The sequence below is a fragment of the Polistes fuscatus genome, unplaced genomic scaffold, assembly GCF_010416935.1.
Source record: "Polistes fuscatus isolate 324 unplaced genomic scaffold, CU_Pfus_HIC Scaffold17, whole genome shotgun sequence".
Taxonomy (NCBI): Eukaryota; Metazoa; Arthropoda; class Insecta; order Hymenoptera; family Vespidae; genus Polistes; species Polistes fuscatus.
The window spans coordinates 4093903-4118463 of NW_025113075.1; the positions used below are offsets into that span (position 1 = coordinate 4093903).

The 24561-nt window shown below is 31.4% G+C and overlaps 1 protein-coding gene across 7 annotated transcripts in view; it reads right to left on the reverse strand.

Moving 5' to 3' along the window:
- Nucleotides 1–22555, reverse strand: part of LOC122515069 (fasciclin-1) — a 763302-nt gene extending 740747 nt beyond the window's left edge. For 5 of the 7 annotated variants that reach the window (XM_043632247.1, XM_043632245.1, XM_043632244.1 and 2 more), the window contains exon 1: nucleotides 21554–22555. In XM_043632247.1, coding sequence (XP_043488182.1) covers nucleotides 21554–21715 — 162 coding nt within the window. In that variant the 5' untranslated portion in view covers nucleotides 21716–22555. The remainder of the gene's footprint in view (nucleotides 1–21553) is intronic. The other 2 variants (XM_043632243.1, XM_043632248.1) reach the window with 2 other exon arrangements.
- Between the last annotated feature and the right edge of the window lie 2006 nt (nucleotides 22556–24561).

The following is a 24561-nucleotide window of genomic DNA, read 5'->3' on the forward strand; positions in this document are numbered from 1 at the left end:
TATATTTTATATTTTTATATTTTATATATTCTTATATTTATTATTTTAATATTAAATATTTATTTATTATATATTATTATTTATTATATATTATATATTTATTATTTATTATATATTATTATTTATTATATATTATTATTTAAAATATATATATTTTATATACTCGCCAAAAGAAACAAAGAAAATGCTGGAACGAGTAAGATTTGAGAATCATATTTTTTCAGAATGAAATTCTTCTATTTTTTCAGAATGAAATTTTTCTATACTTTGAATGAATAATTGTGTAAAAAAAAAAGTACAAGAACAAGAACAAAATGAAGAATGTTATCTCTAATATTTTTTTAAATTAATTCACGTTATATATGACAACCACTTTATGTATACGTTTTTACTCGTATTAAAAAAAAAGAAAATAGTACAAAAACAATCATAATAACTGCTCAAAAATGTAATAATAAGTTTTAATATCCCATACGGGATAGGAAAAGTAAGGGGGACTGTCGAAAAAAACAAAAAAAAAAAAAAAGACAATGTGTCCCATAAACGAATAATGCAGACTCTACAAAATGAAATGATTAATTATATATGCAACGAATTTTTTGTTATTGTTATTGTTGTTGTTCTTTTTCTTCTTGTTGTCAGACCATTCCTTCATTTTTTAATCCAGGTATCCGTTGAGTTAAAATTTTTTCCTATTTCCCCATACAACAGCGTTTATCCTACTTTGAATTATAAACGAAAATATTATCCAAATTATATTTGTTGATTTTTAAATTAAAAATAATCTTCCAAGAGAGATGATTAAAGTTTAATAAATATTATCTCGAGTCTAATAATAAAGAAAAAGAGAAAAAAAATGTATAATTGTATAAGATAAGATGTTGTTTCAAAGTACGAGTAGTTCGATTCAATTATAGGGGGGTCAAGTGGAGAGAAGAGGAGGGTGGAGGGGGGAGGGGGCAGGGTTATCGTCATGGGGAAATATTACTAGATATCAGAATAATGCAGCTTTCGCGAACGTCCTAATGGTAATGGAGTAACGCAACGTTGATTGCGCTCTGGTTCTGCCAAGAGCAAGGTAGCACTATCGTCTCATTACTCACCAGACGATAACTCGTAGAGTTTTGACGTCGACGAGAGTTAGAGATGAGCCTCGAGTGGCCCAAACGAACACCTACCTACCCACCTACCTACCTACCTACCTACCTACTCACACCTATAGGATTATGCATACACATTAATAATATAGGATTAACTCTATTATTACTTTGAAATTCAGCCATTTCCACAAACCGAGTTCCTGGTCATTATTTCTAACTATCTAGATTAAAATACAAATATATATATGTGTATGTGTGTATATCTCGTTGTGTTTTTATTTATTAATACGATCAACGAAGTATAATATAAGACAGTTTTGATTTTGATTAGAAACAGGTTAATTTTGTCATGTTTTTAAAATGATACAGGTGATAGGAAGAAAAATAAGAACTTGTGTAATATAGAGATTGAATCTCGAACAAAATTTGATATTTTATAAATTGAATTAATAATTATTATAAATATGTATATGTATATGTGTATATATCGTTGTGTTTTTATATTTATTAATACGATCAACGAAGTATAATATAAGACAGTTTTGATTTTGATTAGAAACAGGTTAATTTTGTGTCATGTTTTTAAAATGATACAGGTGATAGAAAGAAAATAAGAACTTGTGTAATATAGAGATGGAATCTCGAAAAACATTTTATATTTATAAATTGAATTAATTATTAATTATTATAGAATGTGTATATATCATTGTGTTTTTATTTATTAATACGATCAACGAAGTATAATATAAGACAGTTTTGATTTTGATTAGATACAGGTTAATTTTGTGTAATGTTTTTAAAATGATACAGGTGATAGGAAGAAAATAAGAACTTGTGTAATATAGAGATGGAATCTCAAACAAATTTGTATATTTTATAAATTGAATTAATTATTATATATATAGAATGTGTTATATCATTGTGTTTTTTATTATACGACAATACGATATAATAAGACAGTTTTGTTTGATTAGAAACAGGTTAATTTTGTATCATGTTTTTAAAATGATACAGGTGATAGGAAGAAAATAAGAACTTGTGTAATATAGAAATGAAATCTCGAACAAAATTTATATTTTATAAATTGAATTAATTATTATATATATAGAATGTGTAATATATTTTTTTTTAATTTATTTATTAATTAATATATTTTGTATTTTTCAATATTTTATCATTTTTTAATAATACATTTAATTAATATATATTTTTTAATGTATAATATATTTAATCGATACAAATTTGATCGTTTGAACAAAAATTTCTATTTAATCCTGTTTTACGTATAAACTCGTATTATTATAAAAACATGTAATATAAATACAAGAGAAAACATAATGTTCTTCTAATCTTGGGTTATACCTTTAAGGAATAACTGTTTAAATAATATTTAAAAGTAAATATCGCGAAACCCATAGCCATATACATATATATTTGTGTTTTATTTATTAATACGATCAAAGAATATAATATAAGACAGTTTTGATTTTGATTAGAAACAGGTTAATTTTGTCATGTTTTTTAAAATGATACAGTGATAGGAAAGAAACTAAGAACTTGTGTAATATAGAGATTGAATCTCGAACAAAATTTGATCTTTTATAAATTGAATTAATTATTATATATAGAATGTGTAATATTTTGTATTTTTCAATATTTTCATTTTTTAATAATACATTAATTAACATATATTTTTTAATGTATAATATATTTAATCGATACAAATTTGATCGTTTGAAACAAAAATTTCTATTTAATCCTGTTTCCACGTATAAACTCGTATTATTATAAAAACTGTATATAATACAAGAGAAACATAATTTTCTTCTAATCTTGGGTTATACCTTTAAGGAATAACTGTTTAAATAATATTTAAAAGTAAATATCGATAAACCCATAGCCATATACATATATATATATATATATATATGTATATGTAATATCGTTTTTCATCGCTTTGTATATTTACTCGCATGAACGAGGATAGGATGATCGTATACGGATACCACGTATTATCGTGTCTAGGAACGAATCTGATATATGCCAGCGTATATTGCAGCCCTATTAACTTTATGCTTGAACGATCGAAAGATCGTATTAGAGGTTAATTCGTGCATAAGATCTATCTATCTATCTATCTATATATATGTATATATGTATATATATGTATATATATATATGGATTCTGAACTTACGTACACCGTCTAGCATAACGATTAACGCGTTAATCGGCTTATTACGAAACACTATGAAATAGACTGACGGCTTGCTTTATCGATTTTGTTCTTACTATCGCAAAGTATAGAAACCACGTTAAATACGATTAATATTATCGTACATTAATCATCTATCAGCGACACACACATGCATGATCTTGCATTTAATAATAAATAATTTATATTAATTAATCATTTGATTTATATCTAATAGTAAGATCACGTAAAAATATATTTATTACACGTGTAAAAAATATACTTAACGATTAGATCTCCTAATATATTAAAACGATTTAGAATAATTAATTGTACGATTGTAAAATTGAAATTTAATAATTAAAATCGACGAATGATAAGAGGATACGATGTAATTATCGAAAAGAAATTGAATAAACAATCTTGCATTTAATAATAAATAATTTATATTAAATAATCATTTGATTTATATCTAATAGTAAGATCACGTAAAAATATATTTATTACACGTATAAAAATAGTACTTAACGATTAGATCTCCTAATATTAAAAACGATTTAGAATAATTAATTGTACGATTGTAATTGAAATTTAATAATTAAAATCGACGAATGATGAGAGGATACAACGTAATTATCGAAAAGAAATTGAATAAACAATCTTGCATTTAATAATAAATAATTTATATTAATAATCATTTGATTTATATCTAATAGTAAGATCACGTAAAAATATATTTATTACACGTGTAAAAAATAATACTTAACGATTATATCTCCTAATATATTAAAACGATTTAGAATAATTAATTGTACGATTGTAAAATTGAAATTTAATATTTAAAATCGACGAATGATAAGAGGATACAACGTAATTATCGAAAAGAAATTGAATAAAGAATCTTGCATTTAATAATAAATAATTTACATTAAATAATCATTTGATTTATATCTAATAGTAAGATCACGTACAAATATATTTATTACACGTATAAAATAATACTTAACGATTAGATCTCCTAATATCTCCTAATATTAAAACGATTTAGAATATTAATTGTCCGATTGTAAAATTGAAATTTAATAATTAAAATCGACGAATGATAAGAGGATACAACGTAATTATCGAAAAGAATTGAATAAACAATCTTGCATTTAATAATAAATAATTTATATTAATCATTTGATTTATATCTAATAGTAAGATCACGTAAAAATATTTATTACACGTGTCAAAATAATACTTAACGATTAGATCTCCTAATATATTAAGACGATTTAGAATAATTAATTGTACGATTGTAAAATTGAAATTTAATAATTAAAATCGACGAATGATAAGAGGATACAATGTAATTATCGAAAAGAAATTGAATAAACAATCTTGCATTTAATAATAAATAATTATATTAAATGATCATTTGATTTATATCTAATAGTAAGATCACGTAAAAATATATTTATTACACGTGTCAAAATAATACTTAACGATTAGATCTCCTAATATATTAAGACGATTTAGAATAATTAATTGTACGATTGTAAAATTGAAATTTAATAATAAAATCGACGAATGATAAGAGGATACAATGTAATTATCGAAAAGAAATTGAATAAACAATCTTGCATTTAATAAATAATTTATATTAAATGATCATTTGATTTATATCTAATAGTAAGATCACGTAAAAATATATTATTACACGTGTCAAAATAATACTTAACGATTAGATCTCCTAATATTAAGACGATTTAGAATAATTAATTGTACGATTGTAAAATTGAAATTTAATAATTAAAATCGACGAATGATAAGAGGATACAATGTAATTATCGAAAAGAAATTGAATAAACAATCTTGCATTTAATAATAAATAATTTATATTAAATGATCATTTGATTTATATCTAATAGTAAGATCACGTAAAAATATATTTATTACACGTATAAAAATAATACTTAACGATTAGATCTCCTAATATATTAAAACGATTTAGAATAATTAATTGTACGATTGTAAAATTGAAATTTAAAAATGAAAATCGACGAATGATGAGAGGATACGATGTAATTATCGAAAAGAAATTGAATAAACAATCTTGCATTTAATAATAAATAATTTATATTAAATAATCATTTGATTTATATCTAATAGTAAGATGACGTACAAATATATTTATTACACGTGTCAAAATAATACTTAACGATTAGATCTCCTAATATATTAAAACGATTTAGAATAATTAATTGTAAGATTGTAAAATTGAAATTGAAAAATGAAAATCGACGAATGATAAGAGGATACAACGTAATTATCGAAAAGAAATTGAATAAACAATCTTGCATTTATTAATAAATAATTTACATTAAATAATCATTTGATTTATATCTAATAGTAAGATCACGTGCAAATATATTTATTACACGTGTCAAAATAATACTTAACGATTAAATCTCCTAATATATTAAAACGATTTAGAATAATCAATTGTACGATTGTAAAATTGAAATTTAATAATTAAAATCGACGAGTGATAAGAGGATACAACGTAATTATCGACAAGAAATTGAATAAACAATCTTGCATTTAATAATAAATAATGTATATTAAATAATCATTTGATTTATATCTAATAGTAAGATCACGTGCAAATATATTTATTACACGTATGAAAATAGTACTTAACGATTAGATCTCCTAATATATAAAAACGATTTAGAATAATTAATTGTACGATTGTAAAATTGAAATTTAATAATTAAAATCGACGAATGATGAGAGGATACGATGTAATTATCGAAAAAGAAATTGAATAAACGACAGAACGTAAATGGAACTTCAATAATGATTCGTCAGAGAATAATGTAAATGAAAAGAAAAATCTACATTTAAATTCTATAAATAAATAAATAAATAAATAAATAAATAAATAAGAAAGAAGAAAAGATACAAAAAGTATTTCCACGGAAGAGAGAATTGAAAGTATTCTATAATAGAAGATAGATAAACGTCTACGGATCGTCAAATAGAAGTAAACGATGCAGTTGGAGAATAACGAACAACAAAAAATTATATATTCAAAAAGTAAATGCAAAGGATCGAGAAATCTGCATTTTAAATAATAAAATAATGCATTTTAAATAATAAAAAAAAGTAAAAATTATGCATACAACATTGCTGAGGATTCGAAAAGAATAAAAAAAAAAGAGAGAAAGAGAGAAAGAGAGAGAGAGAGAGAGGAAAAGAAGTAAGTAAAAGTGATGGTGTTGATGGTGGGTAAAGAAGGAACGATGTTAAGGGGGTGTGTTTTAGAAAGGCATCCTTTTGAATTCGCATTCATAGAATCACGTTCGGACGCAATAAAAATGTTGCCAACGTTCTTAAAGATACTCGAAGAAAACGTCGTTGAGAGAGAGAGAAAGGCAAGGGAAAAAGAAAGAAAAAACAAAAGAAAAAGAAAAAAAGAATCGAGAAAAGAAAGTAGTTGAAGTGGCTAAAACACATAAGCTAGAGTAAAGTTAGGTGTGGTAAAGGTTGCTTGGGATGATGTTGTTGAGAAAGAGAAAGGTTTAAGGGGGTAAGATTCTAAGAGATGATCACGTGGTGACGGTTTAAGAATAGGGCAAGAACAATAGGTCACGTTGCCGCCCTTTGCCTTCGCATTCGGCTCGGAAACGGAAGGGGAAGGGGGAGAGGGAGGGGGAGGGTGTAACCCCCAGTCGTGTTACTCGTAAAATATGGAAACCTATAAAGATCGAAGGCCAAGGAACGACGAGCTTGCAGTAGTAGAACAGACTAGAAAGGGTGCCGAAGGGAGTAAGGGTGGGGGTGGGGGTGGGGGTGGGGGTGGAGTGGCGTCTATGCCAAGTCGGCGAAAAGCTCGAGAAACGAAGGAATGCTGAGAGGATGGTGTAAGAATGGTAACTTCGATGAACCTACCTATCCACCCTTTCTTTCTTTCTTTCTTTTTTTTCTCACCCTTTTTTCCGTCTGCTTCTCTTCCCTTTTTTTTTCTATTTTTTTTTTTATCTTTCCTTTTCTTATCCGACAATTCCGAGAGAAGAAATTTTTCTTATCTCTGCTACGAGAGATGAACCGAACTAACTCCCTCCCTCCCTCCCCCTCCTTCTTTTTTTGTACCTTGGGACAAGGTCGTAACGCGTAAAAATAAAAATAAAAAAAAAAGAAAAGAAAAAAAGAAAACGTACGACTTGAAAATCAAAGTAGTTATAGGGAAGTTTTTCAAGAGAACTCGTTAAACATCAAATCAAAGTACTACCTCTAACCATCCGTTTTATGATTTCCAAGAGAAACTACTACTACTCCTCCCACTTCCGGGTGGTCTCAAGAGTACAAAGATTTCGTGTCTCTTCTCTTTTCCCACCTTCTCTTCCTCCCTCCCCTCCCCCATTCTTCCACCAGCCAGGCGGGGCCCATCTTTCCATTCCTCTCGTTTCTTTTTCTTTCATCTAAAAACGATCGAAACAACGACCAAAGTATTTCTTACATTGTAATTAGATAAATATTTTCGTGGATAGGTAGGTCATCGAACAAACAATTCCGAACTAAATGAGACTTCGTCAAGTGTAATCAGGAAATGGTTGTTACGAAGCGTAGAAATAACAACTCTTCATTTCTTATTCTCTCTCTCTCTCTTTTTCTTTTTTTTTTTATTACTTTTTTCAATGAATCTATTCGATCAAGCGAAACCAACTAACGATCGTTTTCCGCTATCGTCTTACAATGTAGGAATATATATATATATCAGTATACTTATTACTCGTTGAAAATAAATATGAATGTTATCTATCTATCTCGGAAAGAAATATATTTTAAATTCGCAATATAATAATAAGAATATATATAATAATAATAATAATAATAATAATAATAATAACGATAGTGATTATTATAATTAAAAATAAATAATAATAATAATAATAATTAAATAATAATAAAATAATAATAAATAATAATTATTATTATTAAAATTAAATAATAATAATAATAATAATAATAATAAAAACGATAATGATTATTATTTATATCATAAACTCCGTTCATTTTCATTTTCATTACGCGTGATTATATATATATATATAACTATATTTTGTTTGATACTACTCTATTGTATTTAAAATGCGTCCCGAGTTACCTCGAATTATTTTCCCTACCACCCCCTCCAACCGTTATCCCCCCATCCATCTACCCACCCACCTGTACCTCCTCCCATGCGGTCAACTTTTGTTCGTTCAAAAACACGTCGACGGTTCCCCCTGCCTCCTTCTCCCCATTCCCCTTCCCCCACCCCCTCCTGCCGATATATATTCGAAATATTAAATTCGAGCTGTAAATTTTCGCCATTTCGCGTAGGACTTTCGCATAAATTTATATTTTTCCGATTATTATTCACATTTCGTTGGAAAATTATTAAACGTGAGAATTATACGTTCCATTGCTATATATATGTATGTATGTATGTATGTGTACGTGTGCGTGTGTGTAATCGCAGAGATACGAAAACGCGTTGCCTTTCGAAAATCATCTCCCCCACCCTTTTCCCCTCCTTTTCCAGCTCGCACCCCTACCCCAATCAGAGAAACAATCACCTTTTAAAAATAATCTTACGAAATGTGCATACATTATTATGAATGCAGTGGATTACTATTGTATTATATTATATTATATTATATTATATTATATATTCGTAAATTCTCTCTCTCGAGTGATAAATAAAATTTTGTCGAGTAATTTGTCGAGTAATTTTCAACGAAATACTTTCGGTTGATTATTTTAACGCGACGAATATTTCACATTTTACCAACACAGTATCCTTATAGATACCTTGTTCAATAACTGTGAATTATCTTTCCTCTATTGATATAACAATAATTAAAATAATAATAACGAATAATTTTTAACATTATAAGATAAGATAAGAGAAGATAGAAAAAAATATATACCGTATAAAAATGATAATATAATATTCATCAAATGTAAGCAAATAAAGTGTATGCGATTGGTTGGGTGTATCATTATTATTTATACCTATTTCAATCAAATAACACGAATTTTTCTCTAGATTACGCGATATTATTAATACACGGTTATATTATTATCTTATTAAATCATATTCAAAGAAATCTATAAATAACTACAACACTTATACAATATATAAATCAAATAGAAATACGATAGGTTCATTGTTCAAGATTAATAAAAAATCAAATATAATGAGAAGTATAATACCCATATTCTCTCTCTCTCTCTCTATCTCTCTATACAGGTGATCCTGGATCTTCTAACATCGAAATGATCTAGCAAGCACATTAACCACAATGGGTATCGATCTAATAGTATCGAAGGTCGTTGAGATAGACAGTCTGAAGATCGTATTTGTCGACACTAATACTAGCAACATACTATGCATCTCATTGTGGCCCGTGCTAGATCGGATCCAATTACGTAAGATACAACTGCTATCTCTCTCTCTCTTCCTCTCCCTCTCTCTACAGGTAGCCTAACAGCATCCTCGTCGTAGTATAACGCGCGTTACTTCAGGTAACCTCGAAAACAATTCTCGCATGACAAACTGTTCGCTGCTAACCGATAGAATCGCATTGCCGTATTGACAACACCCACACACATACAATCACAATAATACACGCACGCACACGCACACACACACACACACAAATATACGCACGTTCTAACTTATTTGTTAGATCCTTCTAGTCGCGTCGACACACTCTGACAATCTCTGACGGACAATTCTCAACTCATCGAGAAACTATTTCTCGATATATATATCCTCTCTCTCTCTCTCTCTCTCTCTCACGCACGCTCTCACTCACATCTCCACTCACTCTCTCACTCACTCTCTCACTCACTCGCTCACTCACTCGCCTCACTCACTCGCTCCCTCACTCTCTCACTCACTCTCTCACTCACCTCTCTCTCTCACTCTCTCACACTCACTCTCTCACTCTCTCACTCACTCTCTCACTCTCTCTCTCACTCTCTCACTCCTCACTCACTCTCTCACTCTCTCTCTCTCCTCTTCTCTGTCTGTCTGTCTCTCTCTCTCTCTTCTTTCTCTTCTGTCTGTCTGTCTCTCTCTCTCTCTCTCTCACTCCTCACGCTCTCTCTCGTCTCTCACTCTCTCACTCTCTCTCTCTGTCTCTCACGCTCTCACTCTCTCTCTGTCGCTCCACTCTCTCACTCTCTCTCTCTCTCTGTCTCTCTCTCTCTCTGCTCTCTCTTCTAGATTACTGTTGTTCTCTAAACACGTTAATCCTTCATGATCCTCTGTCTGAACATTCTATTTGTAGTATAACTGATAATACACTACTAATACGGTTAATGCAGTACACATTTTACTATCTCTCGTCTTATTAAAAGCACTTTTATTAACATTTCTTTTTATATCCGAGCAACATCGAAATTTCAAACAGTATGACGTAAATATTCGTATCGTATAAATTAAAAAAGAAAACATAACACACACACACACACACACGCACACACGTGTTTTGTGGATACGTCGAAATGTCATAAGAGAATTATACATATGTGTGTGTGCGTGTGTAAATCATTCTATCATTTCGTCTCGACTTACAGGTTTTACAGGTAAATGCATCTAATGATAAAAATAAAAAAGGATAGTCGGTCATCATAGAATAATTGTGAACAAACAACAATCGATATTTCTATGGTAGAAATAGGAATGAACTAAATACTTGTCCCCCCCCCTTCTCCTACTCCTCCTCCACCCACTTCCCAGCCCATCCTCTTATCTTTGCTTCGCTGTAGGAAAATTTACGACAACGTTGGCAAACGCCATTAGAATTTCTTACGAAGTTACACAATGCCAAGAGAACTCGACAATATAAGCATGTATATGTGTATATATGTATGTATATATATATATAGTATTATACACACATAGAACAACGCAATTTCCCCATTATTACCGACAATTGTTACACCCCGGAGCAGGAGAGAGTGAGAGAGAGAGGAGATCGCATAACAGCAAAAATACATAACCGAATAGCGTGTACACATAATGTATACGAGAATATCATTTGCTATGGAAATCGAACGCATGTTCTATAATTGAAAAGGTTACTCTACTATACACCCGAAACTGAAACGATATTCAACGAATATTGACTAACAATAAATAATCTATAAAATAATTGTATTTATATATTGAAAAAAGGGAAACCGTACATTCTATTTTTATTCATATATATAAAATTATCAATTACTACTATACAGGTATTTTACCATTTCTCTCTCTCTCTCGTGCGTCGATTTCGACTGATTAAAAAATAATAATAAAAGTCAAACAGATTTATTTCTGCTCATTTACCCCTCTACTTGAATCTACATTTATAAAATTATCGATAAATAAATGTAATCTTCTGTATATATATACAGAATATTATGTAATATAATGTATATATACAGTCAGTTTTTGACTTAGGATGGGATTCGGTTCCGCAACTTCAAACGTAAGTCGAATTACATACGAAGATAAATAATATAATATAATAGACATAATAAAAAAAAACAACTCCGCCTCTAAAATATTTATATATAAAATTATCAATTACTATACAGGTATTACCATTTCTCTCTCTCTCGTGCGTCGATTTCGACTGATTAAAAAATAATAATAAAAGTCAAATATATTTTTTCTGCTCATTTACCCCTCTACTTGAATCTACATTTATAAAATTATCGATAAATAAATGTAATCTTCTGTATATATATATACAGAATATTATGTAATGTAATGTATATACAGTCAGTTTTTGACTTACAATGGGGTTCGGTTCCGCAACTTCAAACGTAAGTCGAATTTCATACAAAGAAATAATATAATATAATAGACATAATAAAAAAAAAACAACTCCGCCTCTAAAATATTTATATATAAAATTATCAATTACTATACAGGTATTACCATTTCTCTCTCTCTCTCTCGTGCGTCGATTTCGACTGATTCAAAAATAATAATAAAAGTCAAACATATTTTTTTCTGCTCATTTACCCCTCTACTAGAATCTACATTTATAAAATTATCGATAAATAAATGTAATGTTCTGTATATATATACAGAATATTATGTAATATAATGTATATATACAGTCAGTTTTTTACTTACTATGGGATTCGGTTCCGCAACTTCAAACGTAAGTCGAATTTCATACGAAGATAAATATTTTAATATAACAGACATAATAAAAAAAAAACAACTCCGCCTCTAAAATATTTATATATAAAATTATCAATTACTATACAGGTATTAGCATTTCTCTATCTCTCTCTCTCGTGCGTCGATTTCGACTGATTAAAAAATAATAATAAAAGTCAAACATTATTTTCTGCTTATTTACCCCTCTACTAGAATCTACATTTATAAAATTATCAATAATTAAATGTAATCTTCTGTATATATACAGAATATTATGTAATGTAATGTATATATACAGTCAGTTTTTGACTTACGATGGGGTTCGGTTCCGCAATTTCAAACGTAAGTCGAATTTCATACAAAGATAAATAATATAATATAATAGACATAATAAAAAAAAAACAACTCCGCCTGTAAAATATTTCTATACAAATTTTTACTGTAATTAACTCTCTCTAAGGTATCAGTCTGTCGGTCTGTCTGTATTCGTCATTCCTTTCTTCATTATTATCAACAAAAATTTATATATTTATATTTTTAAAAATTAAATTACAAAATAATTGTGTGTGGTTACTTAATAACAAATAAAGAATAATTAAATATCAATCAATAACCAATTGAAAAATTAATATAATCAATTATAGGCATGTGGAATACCACAATTATATAAGCAAATATAATGGCTTTTATTTCATTTCTTTTTCTTTTTTATTTATTTTTCTTTTTTTCGTTGTAAGTACGATTGGTCGTAACTCGAGAACTGACTGCATAAATATGAATCATTTATTTTGAAAGTAGCGTAAGTCCATTTTCCGTTGTATCGATAAAATCAAAGCTTTGCATATCGGGGTTCATTGAAAAATATTCAATTGATTATATTAAATTTGACAATGTTTCTATATTAATTAATCGATATGTAATTTGATTATATATACATTACTTGTACTCTAATTTAACTAAAATAATGTATATTATATTTACAGGCTGTGCAAATGGACTTACATACCACTTTCAATATAAACATATTAAACATATGTTCAATCCTAACGATAAATAATAATAATAATCGAATATACACACATTTGTTATACCGGATTTATGGTAAGAAAAAAAAAACAATGCGGATACAAATTTGCATTAATCGTATACTTTTTAATACTTTTTATTCGATTTTATTTGAAACTTTGCTATGGAACCAACCAAGGGATATAGCCACCAACGTATCGCCACATGTGTGTATCTTTTATTTTTAATATAAAGAAACAGAAAAAGAGAGAAAAAGAATGATACATGGGTATAGCTATGGTGCTGATGGTGATGGTACTGATGGTGATGGTGATGGTGATGGTGATGGTGTAGGTTAAGCACAGCAGGACGCTCTGCATTGTTTCGTCTCTGCACGAACGGCTCGTTAAAAATATCCGGTCGTGGCGAAGGAGAGGATGATGGAGGAGAAGAAGGTGGTGGAGGAAGGAGGAGGAGGTGAACGAGGAAAAAGAAGAGAAGAGAAGAGTAGAGAATGAAGAGGAGGAGGAGGAGGTGGTGGGGGAGAGGAGGGGAAGGGGGAGTCGAAGCCTGGCAAGGTAAAGAGCAAGAGACTCGTGCTGCTCGTTGATAACATGTGTGTTCGTTCACCTCACAACAGTTCTACGTACTATCGTAGTATATGTATGATGCTTCAAGTCATTGTACGACGACCCTAATTCGCTTTACCATGGGGTTGTCCCTCTCTCTCTCTCTCACTCACTCTTTCTTTCTTTCTCTCTCTTTTTCATACACACTTTATCTGTTGCCATCTAACGATCACGGGAACGATCGAAAGAACATCATTTTACTAATGCTTCTTTTCTTTACTGTCGGATCGTTTTCACGATAAACGAAGGGAAAAATAATTATTGTGGTATATTGTTAATCGTTAAAACACATACTACTAACCACACTACGTGTAGTGTGTGTATTTATGTGAATATTATTTCTAACAACTATATACTTTTCCTATATATGAATGAATATCAATGTATAGGAATATATGAATGTATGTGTATATGTGTATGTGTATATGTATATGTAAAACACATACTACTAACACACTACGTCGTGTATTTATTTATGCGAATATTATTTCTACTGCTTACCACTTACAACTATATACTTTTCCTATATATGAATGAATATGAATGTATAGAAATATATGAATGTATGTGTATATGTATATGTAAAACACATACTACTAACACACTACATCGTGTATTTATTTATGTGAATATTATTTCTACTGCTTACCACTTACAACTATATACTTTTCCTATATATGAATGAATATGAATGTATAGGAATATATGAATGTATATGTGTATGTATATGTAAAACACATACTACTAACACACTAAGTCGTGTATTTATTTATGTGAATATTATTTCTACTGCTTTTACCACTTACAACTATATCCTTTTCCTATGAATGAATATGAGAATGTATGTTTATGTACATACGATTATTATGTTACTCGAAGGGTGGGGGGTAGTGGGGGAAAGGGTATAATATAATATACGAGAAAAGAAACGTTTCCTTTTTCTTTTCTATTGTCTCGTTTTTCTATACTTGGCTAATTGAAATTAATTGTCATTGTGGATTAATTATAATAAATGTGTCGCAGGATAATTGGACACAGGGTAAGAATTTAAAACGTTGTTTCGATCTTATTAAATGTTTCGTCCCTTCACTTTCGGGACCTCTTCAACGAATTCGATCGTTAAAGAGTTTGAAGTCTCTTATATATTATTACAATTGATATTAATAATTCTTATATTTTATTAAATAATAAAACTGTACTTAACATCTACAAATCGTTATATCGTAAACTGTTATATTTAAACACGTAATGCACGAAACAATATTGTATCGATTACGTTTTATCGAAATAACGTTGTATATATGATATGTATTATTAAATATATCAAAAATAAAAAAAATATAAGATATAAAATAATATATAAAGATAATATTAAATTATATATAAAAATTTAATATTATTTATTTAATTTAATAATAAAATTAAATAATTTTATTAATAATTTTTTTTAAAAATTAAATAATTTTTATTTAATTTAAAATTTAATATTATATAAAAATAATATTAAATATAAGATAAAAAATATAAGATATAAAATATAGAAAAAAGAAACAAAGTAATATGTAAAAAAATTGGTTTGCACACATCATCTTGTTCTTCGTAGTTAAAAAATAACAAAAAATCAATATTTATTAACGGATTTTTAAAAACATAATTAAACAGAAATATATCCTTCTTAAGTACAGTATGTGTGTATAAGTATAGTATGTGTGTAAGTACAATATGAACGAATATATATGATATAATATATCATATATTAAATTCTTACCCTGTGTCCAATTACCCTGCGACACATTTATTAATAATTTTATTTATCGACGTGATAAACAACTAATCGATTAATTCAATAATAATGTGACACGTTTAAATGGGAAAAAGTAACATTTTGAATAGTTTGAGATAAATTAATCAAATTTCAATGTAAAGAAAATTCTATCAATGATGAGATGGTGGTGATGGTGTAGGTGATGGTGGTGGTGGTGGTGGTGGTGGTATCGTTCTCAGTTAACGTTCGAAATTACGTCGGTACGATAAACAATATCGACGTCGTTCACTCAGGGGGCTTTTTCGATATCCGCTCTCGTAAATCTTTACTTCGGTGAACTATCACGAAATCACTTTGGTCGCTCGTAAAAGGAAAGAATCAAAAAAGAAAGAAAAAGAGAGAGAGAGAAAAGAGAAAAGGTTTTCCAAGCCAAGACGCGAAACTAGGACGCGCATTGGTGGTGGTAGAAAGAGTGCAAAGGTGGGTGGGGTGTGGGGGTGGGATTGGGGGGGTGGGGAAAAAAGTCAAGAGATTGGGGGGGGCGAGTATCGCGAGAAACGTTTTCAAGTAATTCGTGCGAATCGATCAAGTTGAAAAGTGGCCTTTAGGACGAAAACTCTTCTGTCCATTTTTCTCGCAGCAACAAGTTGTCGGGTTGAAAACGGACCGATAACGGCAACGTTAAGTTTCTTTTCCTTTCTACTACTTTTTTCCTGCGAATAAATAAAATACTCTCTATGTAACGCGATATAGGGGGGATATGATTTTTCAAAATGAACTACGGATACGGTGATCCGTGCTAACGATATTGTAATTAATTATTAATAATAATAATAATAATTTATTATTAATTATATAAATTATAAATTATTATTAATTATTAATTAAAAAAATTATTTGAATTGCATTGAAAAATTGATTGGAATAATTGTGTTTTGTTAAAAAAATAGGGGAGGGAGGTGTGCTGGTAAAAGAATGAACAAATTTCATTTATTGGTAAATAATAATTCTTTGATAAAAACATTTAAAGGGGATGGGAGTGGGGATGGGAGTGGGGGTAGGGGGCTTTAGGTGTCGGATAGTTAAGTCCATTATTCGCATTTTCTCATGTTAACCGTACGACACTTACTTCAATTTGCCCATTACGACTGACGAGTAATTACAAACTCAAGTAGGAGTTTGCGAGAGAAATAACACGAGTCACGACACGGATACTCTCTCTCTCTCTCTCTCTCTCTCTCTCTCTCTCTCTCTCTTTCACTCTCCCGTGTTATATGGGAAAAGCCAAAAATCACTGGTCTAAACTTCTACGACCTATTCCCCTTGCCCTCCCCCCTCCCAACTCTTCCCACCTTCCCATCCTCTGCCGTTCCCGAGCGTACTTTAATCCGTTTCTATTAAATACCGCACGAAAACTCGGAAAATTTCGGAAAAGTAATTACAGTTTTACGGGAATAATATTCGAGTGTAATAAAAGCGTATTTAATAGACTTAATATTAAATGATAAACGTTGAAAAAATATAACGATGACGTAATTGACATCTTATTCTCGAGACTGTTGTTTAACCTATGTTCCCCCCATTTAAAATACGTAACACGATTTCATTCGTATTTCGAAGAAGAAGAGAAAAAAACAAATGTAATTTATAAACGCATACAACACGTAGCTGTTATTATTATTATTATTATTATTAATATTATTTTATTAAAACAAACGACGTATATGTTGATTGATATTTTAAACGATTGAAAAAAAAAAAAGAAAAAACAACAAAACTGCGTATACGAATTCAATTAATTAAATGAAATTAATTGAAATAATTATAGCAGCAAGCTTCGTTTCAGTTTTTTCGAAAAAAAAAAAATCTAATAAAAATGTTCGGCGCGTTGTAGTCGTAAAGTCGATGATGATAATAATAATAATAATAATAAAAAGAAAAAAAAAGAAAAAAAAGAAGAAAGGGAAGGAAGAAAATGAAATAAAAAAAATGGGTAAGAAAAAAATTTGCATTTAGAAAGTAGAAGATGATAGTTCGTTGTTCAACCGTATCAAGTGCGTGTACCTGCTTATCTCGTGATAACCTTTCATGCATTCGTAACATCTCAGGTGAGCGTAAAAGTAAAAGAAGAGATCATCCCTTGGTTCTTCTTCCCTGTTTTCCTCATCCCCCCCACCCCGAATGTCCTTTTGATCGCGTAGACAAGTACATTATAAGTTTGCTGCCTTTTAAACGAGAGAAGAAAAAAGATCTTCTTCTTCTTCCTTTTGGATGCTAAAAGGAATAATCCCCATCTGCGATAAACGACAATTTATCCCCACCCAACCACCCCTACTATATCTTATCTTATACTCACCACCCCCCTCCACTCCTCCACCCCTTGCAACGAGTTATCTACGAAATTGTGTATCTTTTTTTTTTTTTTTTTTTATTATTTACAATTTTTATCCAAATTCCCAAATAAATGAATACGAAAATAATTCGAGTACACGATCGAACACGATCAAATTTTTATTGACGTGACCTGAATTGTAAAATTTTAAACACATTTTGACATTGACGCGTTATCGACGTTTCTCTTCTTCTTCTTCTTTCTTTTTTTTCTTTTTTTTTTTTTTTTTTTAAATTAAACGCAAAATGAATAATAATGTTTAACAAAACTTGATTGAAAATAATCGTAAGTTTATATACCGCGAGAGATGAAAGTTTGGATTATTAATTTATTTTTTTCCAACGAGCGGGGATCGATAATTCAACGAAGTAGAACGGTGTTTTAGAATAACGATAACAATTTACTTACATTGTAAGTTACATTGTAACATGTGTAACATATACGAATGAATTAAAAAAAAAGAAAAAGAAAAAATATCAAGGAATTAAACAAAGTTAATGAACGACGACGTTAAGTAACGAAACGAAATAATTGTAAATGAAAGAGAGAGAGAGATAAAAAGAAAAAAAAAAAAAAGAAAAAAAAAAGAAAAAAGGTAACCCAGTCGATACAGATTTCCGTAGCAATCGTCCTTCGGAAATGTTATATACGAAGATGCACGATGAAGTTGGGTACCGCAATGCGCCGACATACTGACCCAAAAATACCCTTCTGAAATTTCCTTCCAACCTATCATCAACCACCCACCCTCCCACCACCACCCTCCACCCCTCCCGCACCACCAACATTTTCGGTTAGAGAAAAAAAATGTGTAGTTTCGTGTCCACTCGACGTCGTTAACGTTTACTCGCAAATGAGAGAAATTCGATAGGGGTGGAGTTGGGTGTGGGGGTTGGGGAGTTGGTAAAAAAAAAAAAAGAGAAAAAAGAAGAAAAAACAACCAGGACAAAGAAAATTGTAGCAAAAGTTGGAATGCTATGATATCATATCTACTTGCGCACACGCGTATATTTCCACACACACATGCACGCACACACATACACGCACATATACGTACGATAAAGGGGTTGCTTTGCTTTGCTTTGGACGTCGCGTACGAGCGCACATATACGCACTTCATAAATTGAACTTTATGAGTGTTAAACTGCACAAAACGTTCCGACGAGCCGAACGATTTGCGAAACGATTTTCAAGCTAAATAATAACCAGAGACGTTTTTCAATTTCCGCTGATGATAAATACGCATGCATATAAATGCGAATAAAAAAAACAAAAAAAACAAACAAACAAACAGAAATAAATAAATAAATAAATAAATAATAAAAATAAAAAGAAAAGGAGAAAGTATATATATATATATATACGTTCAAAAAGTAACGGAGAAAGAAAGAATGAAGAAACAAAAATTAAAAAGTGTTCATCAACGCGGAACAACGCCATTCGACGTTCATTCTTTGTATACGCGACGCGTCATAGTTTCGATGCATTCGCGAACGTATTGTTTCAACCCTATACTACTACTACTACTACTACTACTACTGCTATTATTAACGACAAAAAATAGCAATAATAAAACAAAAAAAAGAAAGAACAAACGTAAATAAAGAAAAAATAGAATAAAAAAGGAAAAAAAAAAGGAGAAAGAAAATGAAATCGAAAAAATGGGGAACAGAGTCAATGATATAGAGGTGGCGATAGAAAATATGAATTTTTGTCAAAAGCATCGAATCTTCGTGTTCGAACTGCAACCCACCCAACCCCACCCTCCGCAACTATTTCTTTGATCTTTTGACCAAAAAAAAAAAAAAAAAAAGGAACAAGGACGATCAATCATCCATCGTTTGCTTCGTATGGGACATAACTTTTCGTATTATGTAATATATATGAAAAATAAAAGAAAAAAAAAGGATTAAAATAAGGAAAAAACGGTGACTGGGAGGAGGGGTGGGGTGGGGTGGGGTTGGGGTGAGTACAGAGGAAAAAATTCGTAGCAAGGAGTGTACAGTCGATACTTCCGTGTACGGACATTAATCTTTTTACGATAGAAATTGTGTAACGGAATCCGTGTCATCATTTTTCAAGGAAACTAAACCAAACGGCAAGTATGAAAGAAGAAGGAAAAGTAACTGCGTGGGCGTGGTGGACATAACGAACTTACGTATATGCATATATATATGCATATATATATGTATATGTATATGTGGTATGCATCTCTGCTGCGACAGACGACACATTTCTTCGAGGGGGGAGAAAAAAAAAAGGACGAGAAAAAAAAAGGATCAAGGAGGAAAAAAGTAGTCAAACGAATTCCACGAAATTCTCTTGGAATCGAACGAAGAAACGAACGAACGAATGAACGACATTTTAACGACGTTTTTTTTTTCATATTTATTACTACCTTACTTATTTGATTTTTCTCTTATTTTTTTTATATTTTTTTTATATTTTTTGTATAATATTATATATATTATTGTTTTTTGTTTTTTTAATCTGTAAAGTATCGACAAATTTATTTTTTTCCGTTCGTTAACTCGACGAAATAATAACGGTCGATCTTAGTTTTTTCTTTTCCCGTAACATCTCGAGACGGAAGTTAAAAAGTCAACGGAGAAAAAGAATCCTAACAGAGTTGAAAGAGAACAACGACGAGTTTAAAAATGCCGCCATTAGTGGCTTCTTTGTCTCTGTCTATCTCTGTCTCACTTTGTCTCTAACTCTCTCTCTCTCTCTCTCTTTCTCTTTCTGACGCTCGTCTGCTGCTCGGATTTGTTCTGGAATTCTTGGAGAAGCGAAGAAAAATGAGAAGGACGACGATCCGTTCCTCCTCTAAAGCTGCTTAAGAGAGAGAGAGACAGAGAGAGAGAATAACATTTGCGAAAGGGCACACGCGACGATGTCCTTGAACCTGAACGTACCGTAAATTTGCAACGGTTTCGTACCAAGTAAAGCGAACAAGTTATAAACTTTCAAAGTTGATCGCGATATGTGATGATATCAAAAGTAGACAAAAAAATAATAAAAAAGATCGGTAGAAAGATCTTTTTTATTAACGTTTGGGAACATTGTTGACCGTGTTCCGCGTAATTGTTGAATGCGACGAAAAAAAGAGGATCATCAACGGTTGCGTACTTAAAGCACTCAACGCAATAAAAGAAAAGACAAAAATAATAATCGATAGATCGATAGATCGATTAATAATCGTTAATACATCGAAAAGAAATAATATAATAGAATTAACGAAAGGAAAAAAAATGGTGAGGGCAGTAACCTGTGATAGTTCGGGGTCGTCGTAGATCCTGGCTTCCAACGTCATCTGGTTTGCCGTGGTACCCGTGGTCCCATCGCTGAACACGAGCGCAACGACCAAGACAGCGAACAAGAAGAAGGAGGAGGAAGAAGAAGAAGAAGAAGCAGAGGAAACGGCCATCATCGTCGTCTTGTATCTTCTCACACACGTCTTGTGAAAAATGGCGATAGTCCAAGCGTCAAAGTCACTATCTTTTAAGAGAAACACTTTCTTTCTTTCTCTTTCTTTCTTTCTTTCTTTATTTCTCTCTCTTTGAACACAAACAGAGTATGAGGAACACCAACGGAGTAAAAAAAAGTAAAACTCACTCGCGATAGATCGATCGATCGATCGAACGAACGAACGATCGATTGATTGATTGATTAATTGATTGATTTTATCGGAACCGAAATATTGATACTAAAGAAGAACCAAAAAAAATTAGGAAAAGGAAAGTGTACAGAGATATATATTTATAAGTGAAAAAAAAAATGTATAAAAAGGACGAAGAGAAAAGGGAAAGAAAAAAAAGAAAAAAAGAAATAGAAGAAAGAAATCCCTTTGACAGGGGAACAAAATCAAACGACAGTTCTTCTCCTTCGCTTACGTAGATATCCGCGTCCCTTTATCTCTCTCTCTCTCTCTATCTCACTTTGATTATTTAGTTTTGAAACGTTGGTACGGCGTTCGAAAAAAATGCGCGTTCAAACGATCGACAGATTAAACGTCGCGCGCGCGTTCGGGACGATTTACGATCCAAAATGGATGGATTAAATCGTATCAAAGTTGGATAAAGGAGATGAGTTAAGGCGAGGTAAAAGAATTAACGAGAGGAAAATTATGACGAAAATTATGAAGACGAAGAATAAGAATAAGAATAAGAAGAAAAAAGGTATGGAAACTCGAGGGAAGTCGGCAGCGCGGCACTCTTTCTAGTCGGACGTGTCAACGATACGGAGGATAGCGCGGAACTGCGCCCTCTCCATGCCTGGACCCCCGTCAACCCCCACCCTGCGCCCACCAAACGAGTCTTCGGCGTGCTCCAAGTGCCCCCTCTCCGCGCCGCTCCGCGCCACTCCGTCGCACTATCCATCGCTCTCGGTCCCTTCCGTCGCTGCTCGGAAAGCCTCGTTGCTAAACTCTCTCTCTCTCTCTCTTTCTTCCACTGCTTCCCCCTCCCTCATTCCTCTATCTATATCTCTTTCTTTCGCTATCATTCCGTCTTTCTCACTGCGGCCGCCGTGTAAGTGTGACGTCACAACCCCTCCTACTCCGCCACCCTCCGACCTTCCCTTCCCTCTCTCTCTCTCTCTCTACGCCTATACGTCGTGCTATGGCGAATGAATATACACACCGCCGACCAAGCCTAACTTCCAACGAGATATCCTCTTTTCTTTTCTTTTTCTTTTTCTTTCTTTCTTTCTTTCTTTCTTTCTTATATTTCCTCTTTTTCTTTTCCCTCAATGTAGTCTAATCTAAGATTTCGTGGCCGTTGCTCCTTCTTGCTGATTCTTTTCCATTTTCGTGACGTCATCTACGTACGCATTTTATTTCTTTCTTCTCTCTCTTTCTTTCTCTCTTTCTTTCTTTTTCGAGCGCCATAAGATTGACTTTTTACTTCCGTTTCAGCTATGAACTTGCCGTCCAAGAAATGGAAGAGGAAGTACGAAAGAAGGAACGGGAGGATGCCGTACACATGATTCCGCTAACCGTCATTCGAGCACAACGACAATGCACCACTACCACCACCATCGCACCACCATATCACCATCATCTCACATATACAGTGTAGAGATATTCCTCTTCAAATTCCTAAGCTATTACTCTCTTGTCTTTTACAATCCAACGACCAATCCGATGAGTGTATTTGCTTCTTCTGGAATAAGACGAATTTAACCGACCATGTCATTTGATCTTAACGAACCGTTGTTCGTCGTTCATCGATTCTACAAGATTTTCCAACTACTTGGGATTTATCTTACGTTAGATTTTGGTAACGAAACGAAAATGGTTATGCAAGTATGTATACATATTTTATTATTATTGAAATCACATTATTTCTTTTTCTCTCCGACACTCTCCCTCTCCCAATCCCTCTCTCTTTCTCCTTTTTTTCATTTTATTTTTTTTATCAAGCTAGATCATTTATTCGCTTTTCGTTCGACAAATCGGTTTTTTCGGATGTCGCTTCGAGCGGAAAAGCCATGCTTTTTTTTATACCCTTTTTTTTTTTATTATTCGGATCGAGAATTCCGACAAACTAAATTTCGAAAAGATTTAAATCATGTATCGAGAATTAATCCAACCGTAAGCACGAAGTCAGATATACATATATACATACATATACATATATAGTACGTAGTAGATTTTGAAAATGGTCGTAGATCGTAATATTACATAGGAAGGAACGTATGTAATATGTACAAATTATATTTACAGGGTACACTTTCAAACGTTTGCCAGATAGTTAGCGTTTCTACTCTAGTCTCTCTCTCTCTCTCTCTCTCACTCTCTTTCTCCTTATCCGCTTTCTACTCAGAACTCTCGCGGAATTACTTGTCTAAGTAACCCTAAATTGGTCTAGTTGGCGAGGTCAAACAGGCGTATCTAGACTACTAATTACCCAGAGGATCGAGAGGGTAACTTGGTAGAATTCTATGCGTAGGTACAATCGGAACATCTAACAATACGAAAGTTTAAGCAGTTTCTCGTTTGCGTTCTTGCCGATTTTCTCATATAAATCTGCATCAAATATATACATATACATATATACATATATATATACACGTATAGTACATACGTATGCAAATATATATACATAACAATGGGTATACTTACCAAGAATATATATTTACGTAGATTAACGAGTGTGTAACCAATATTGTAACATTTCATATTTATAGGATTCGTGAAAAAAATTGGGCCGTTGGACCGACTGGACTCGAACCCGGATATCTTCCGCTTTCAGGGGGACTGCACTTTAACCATTG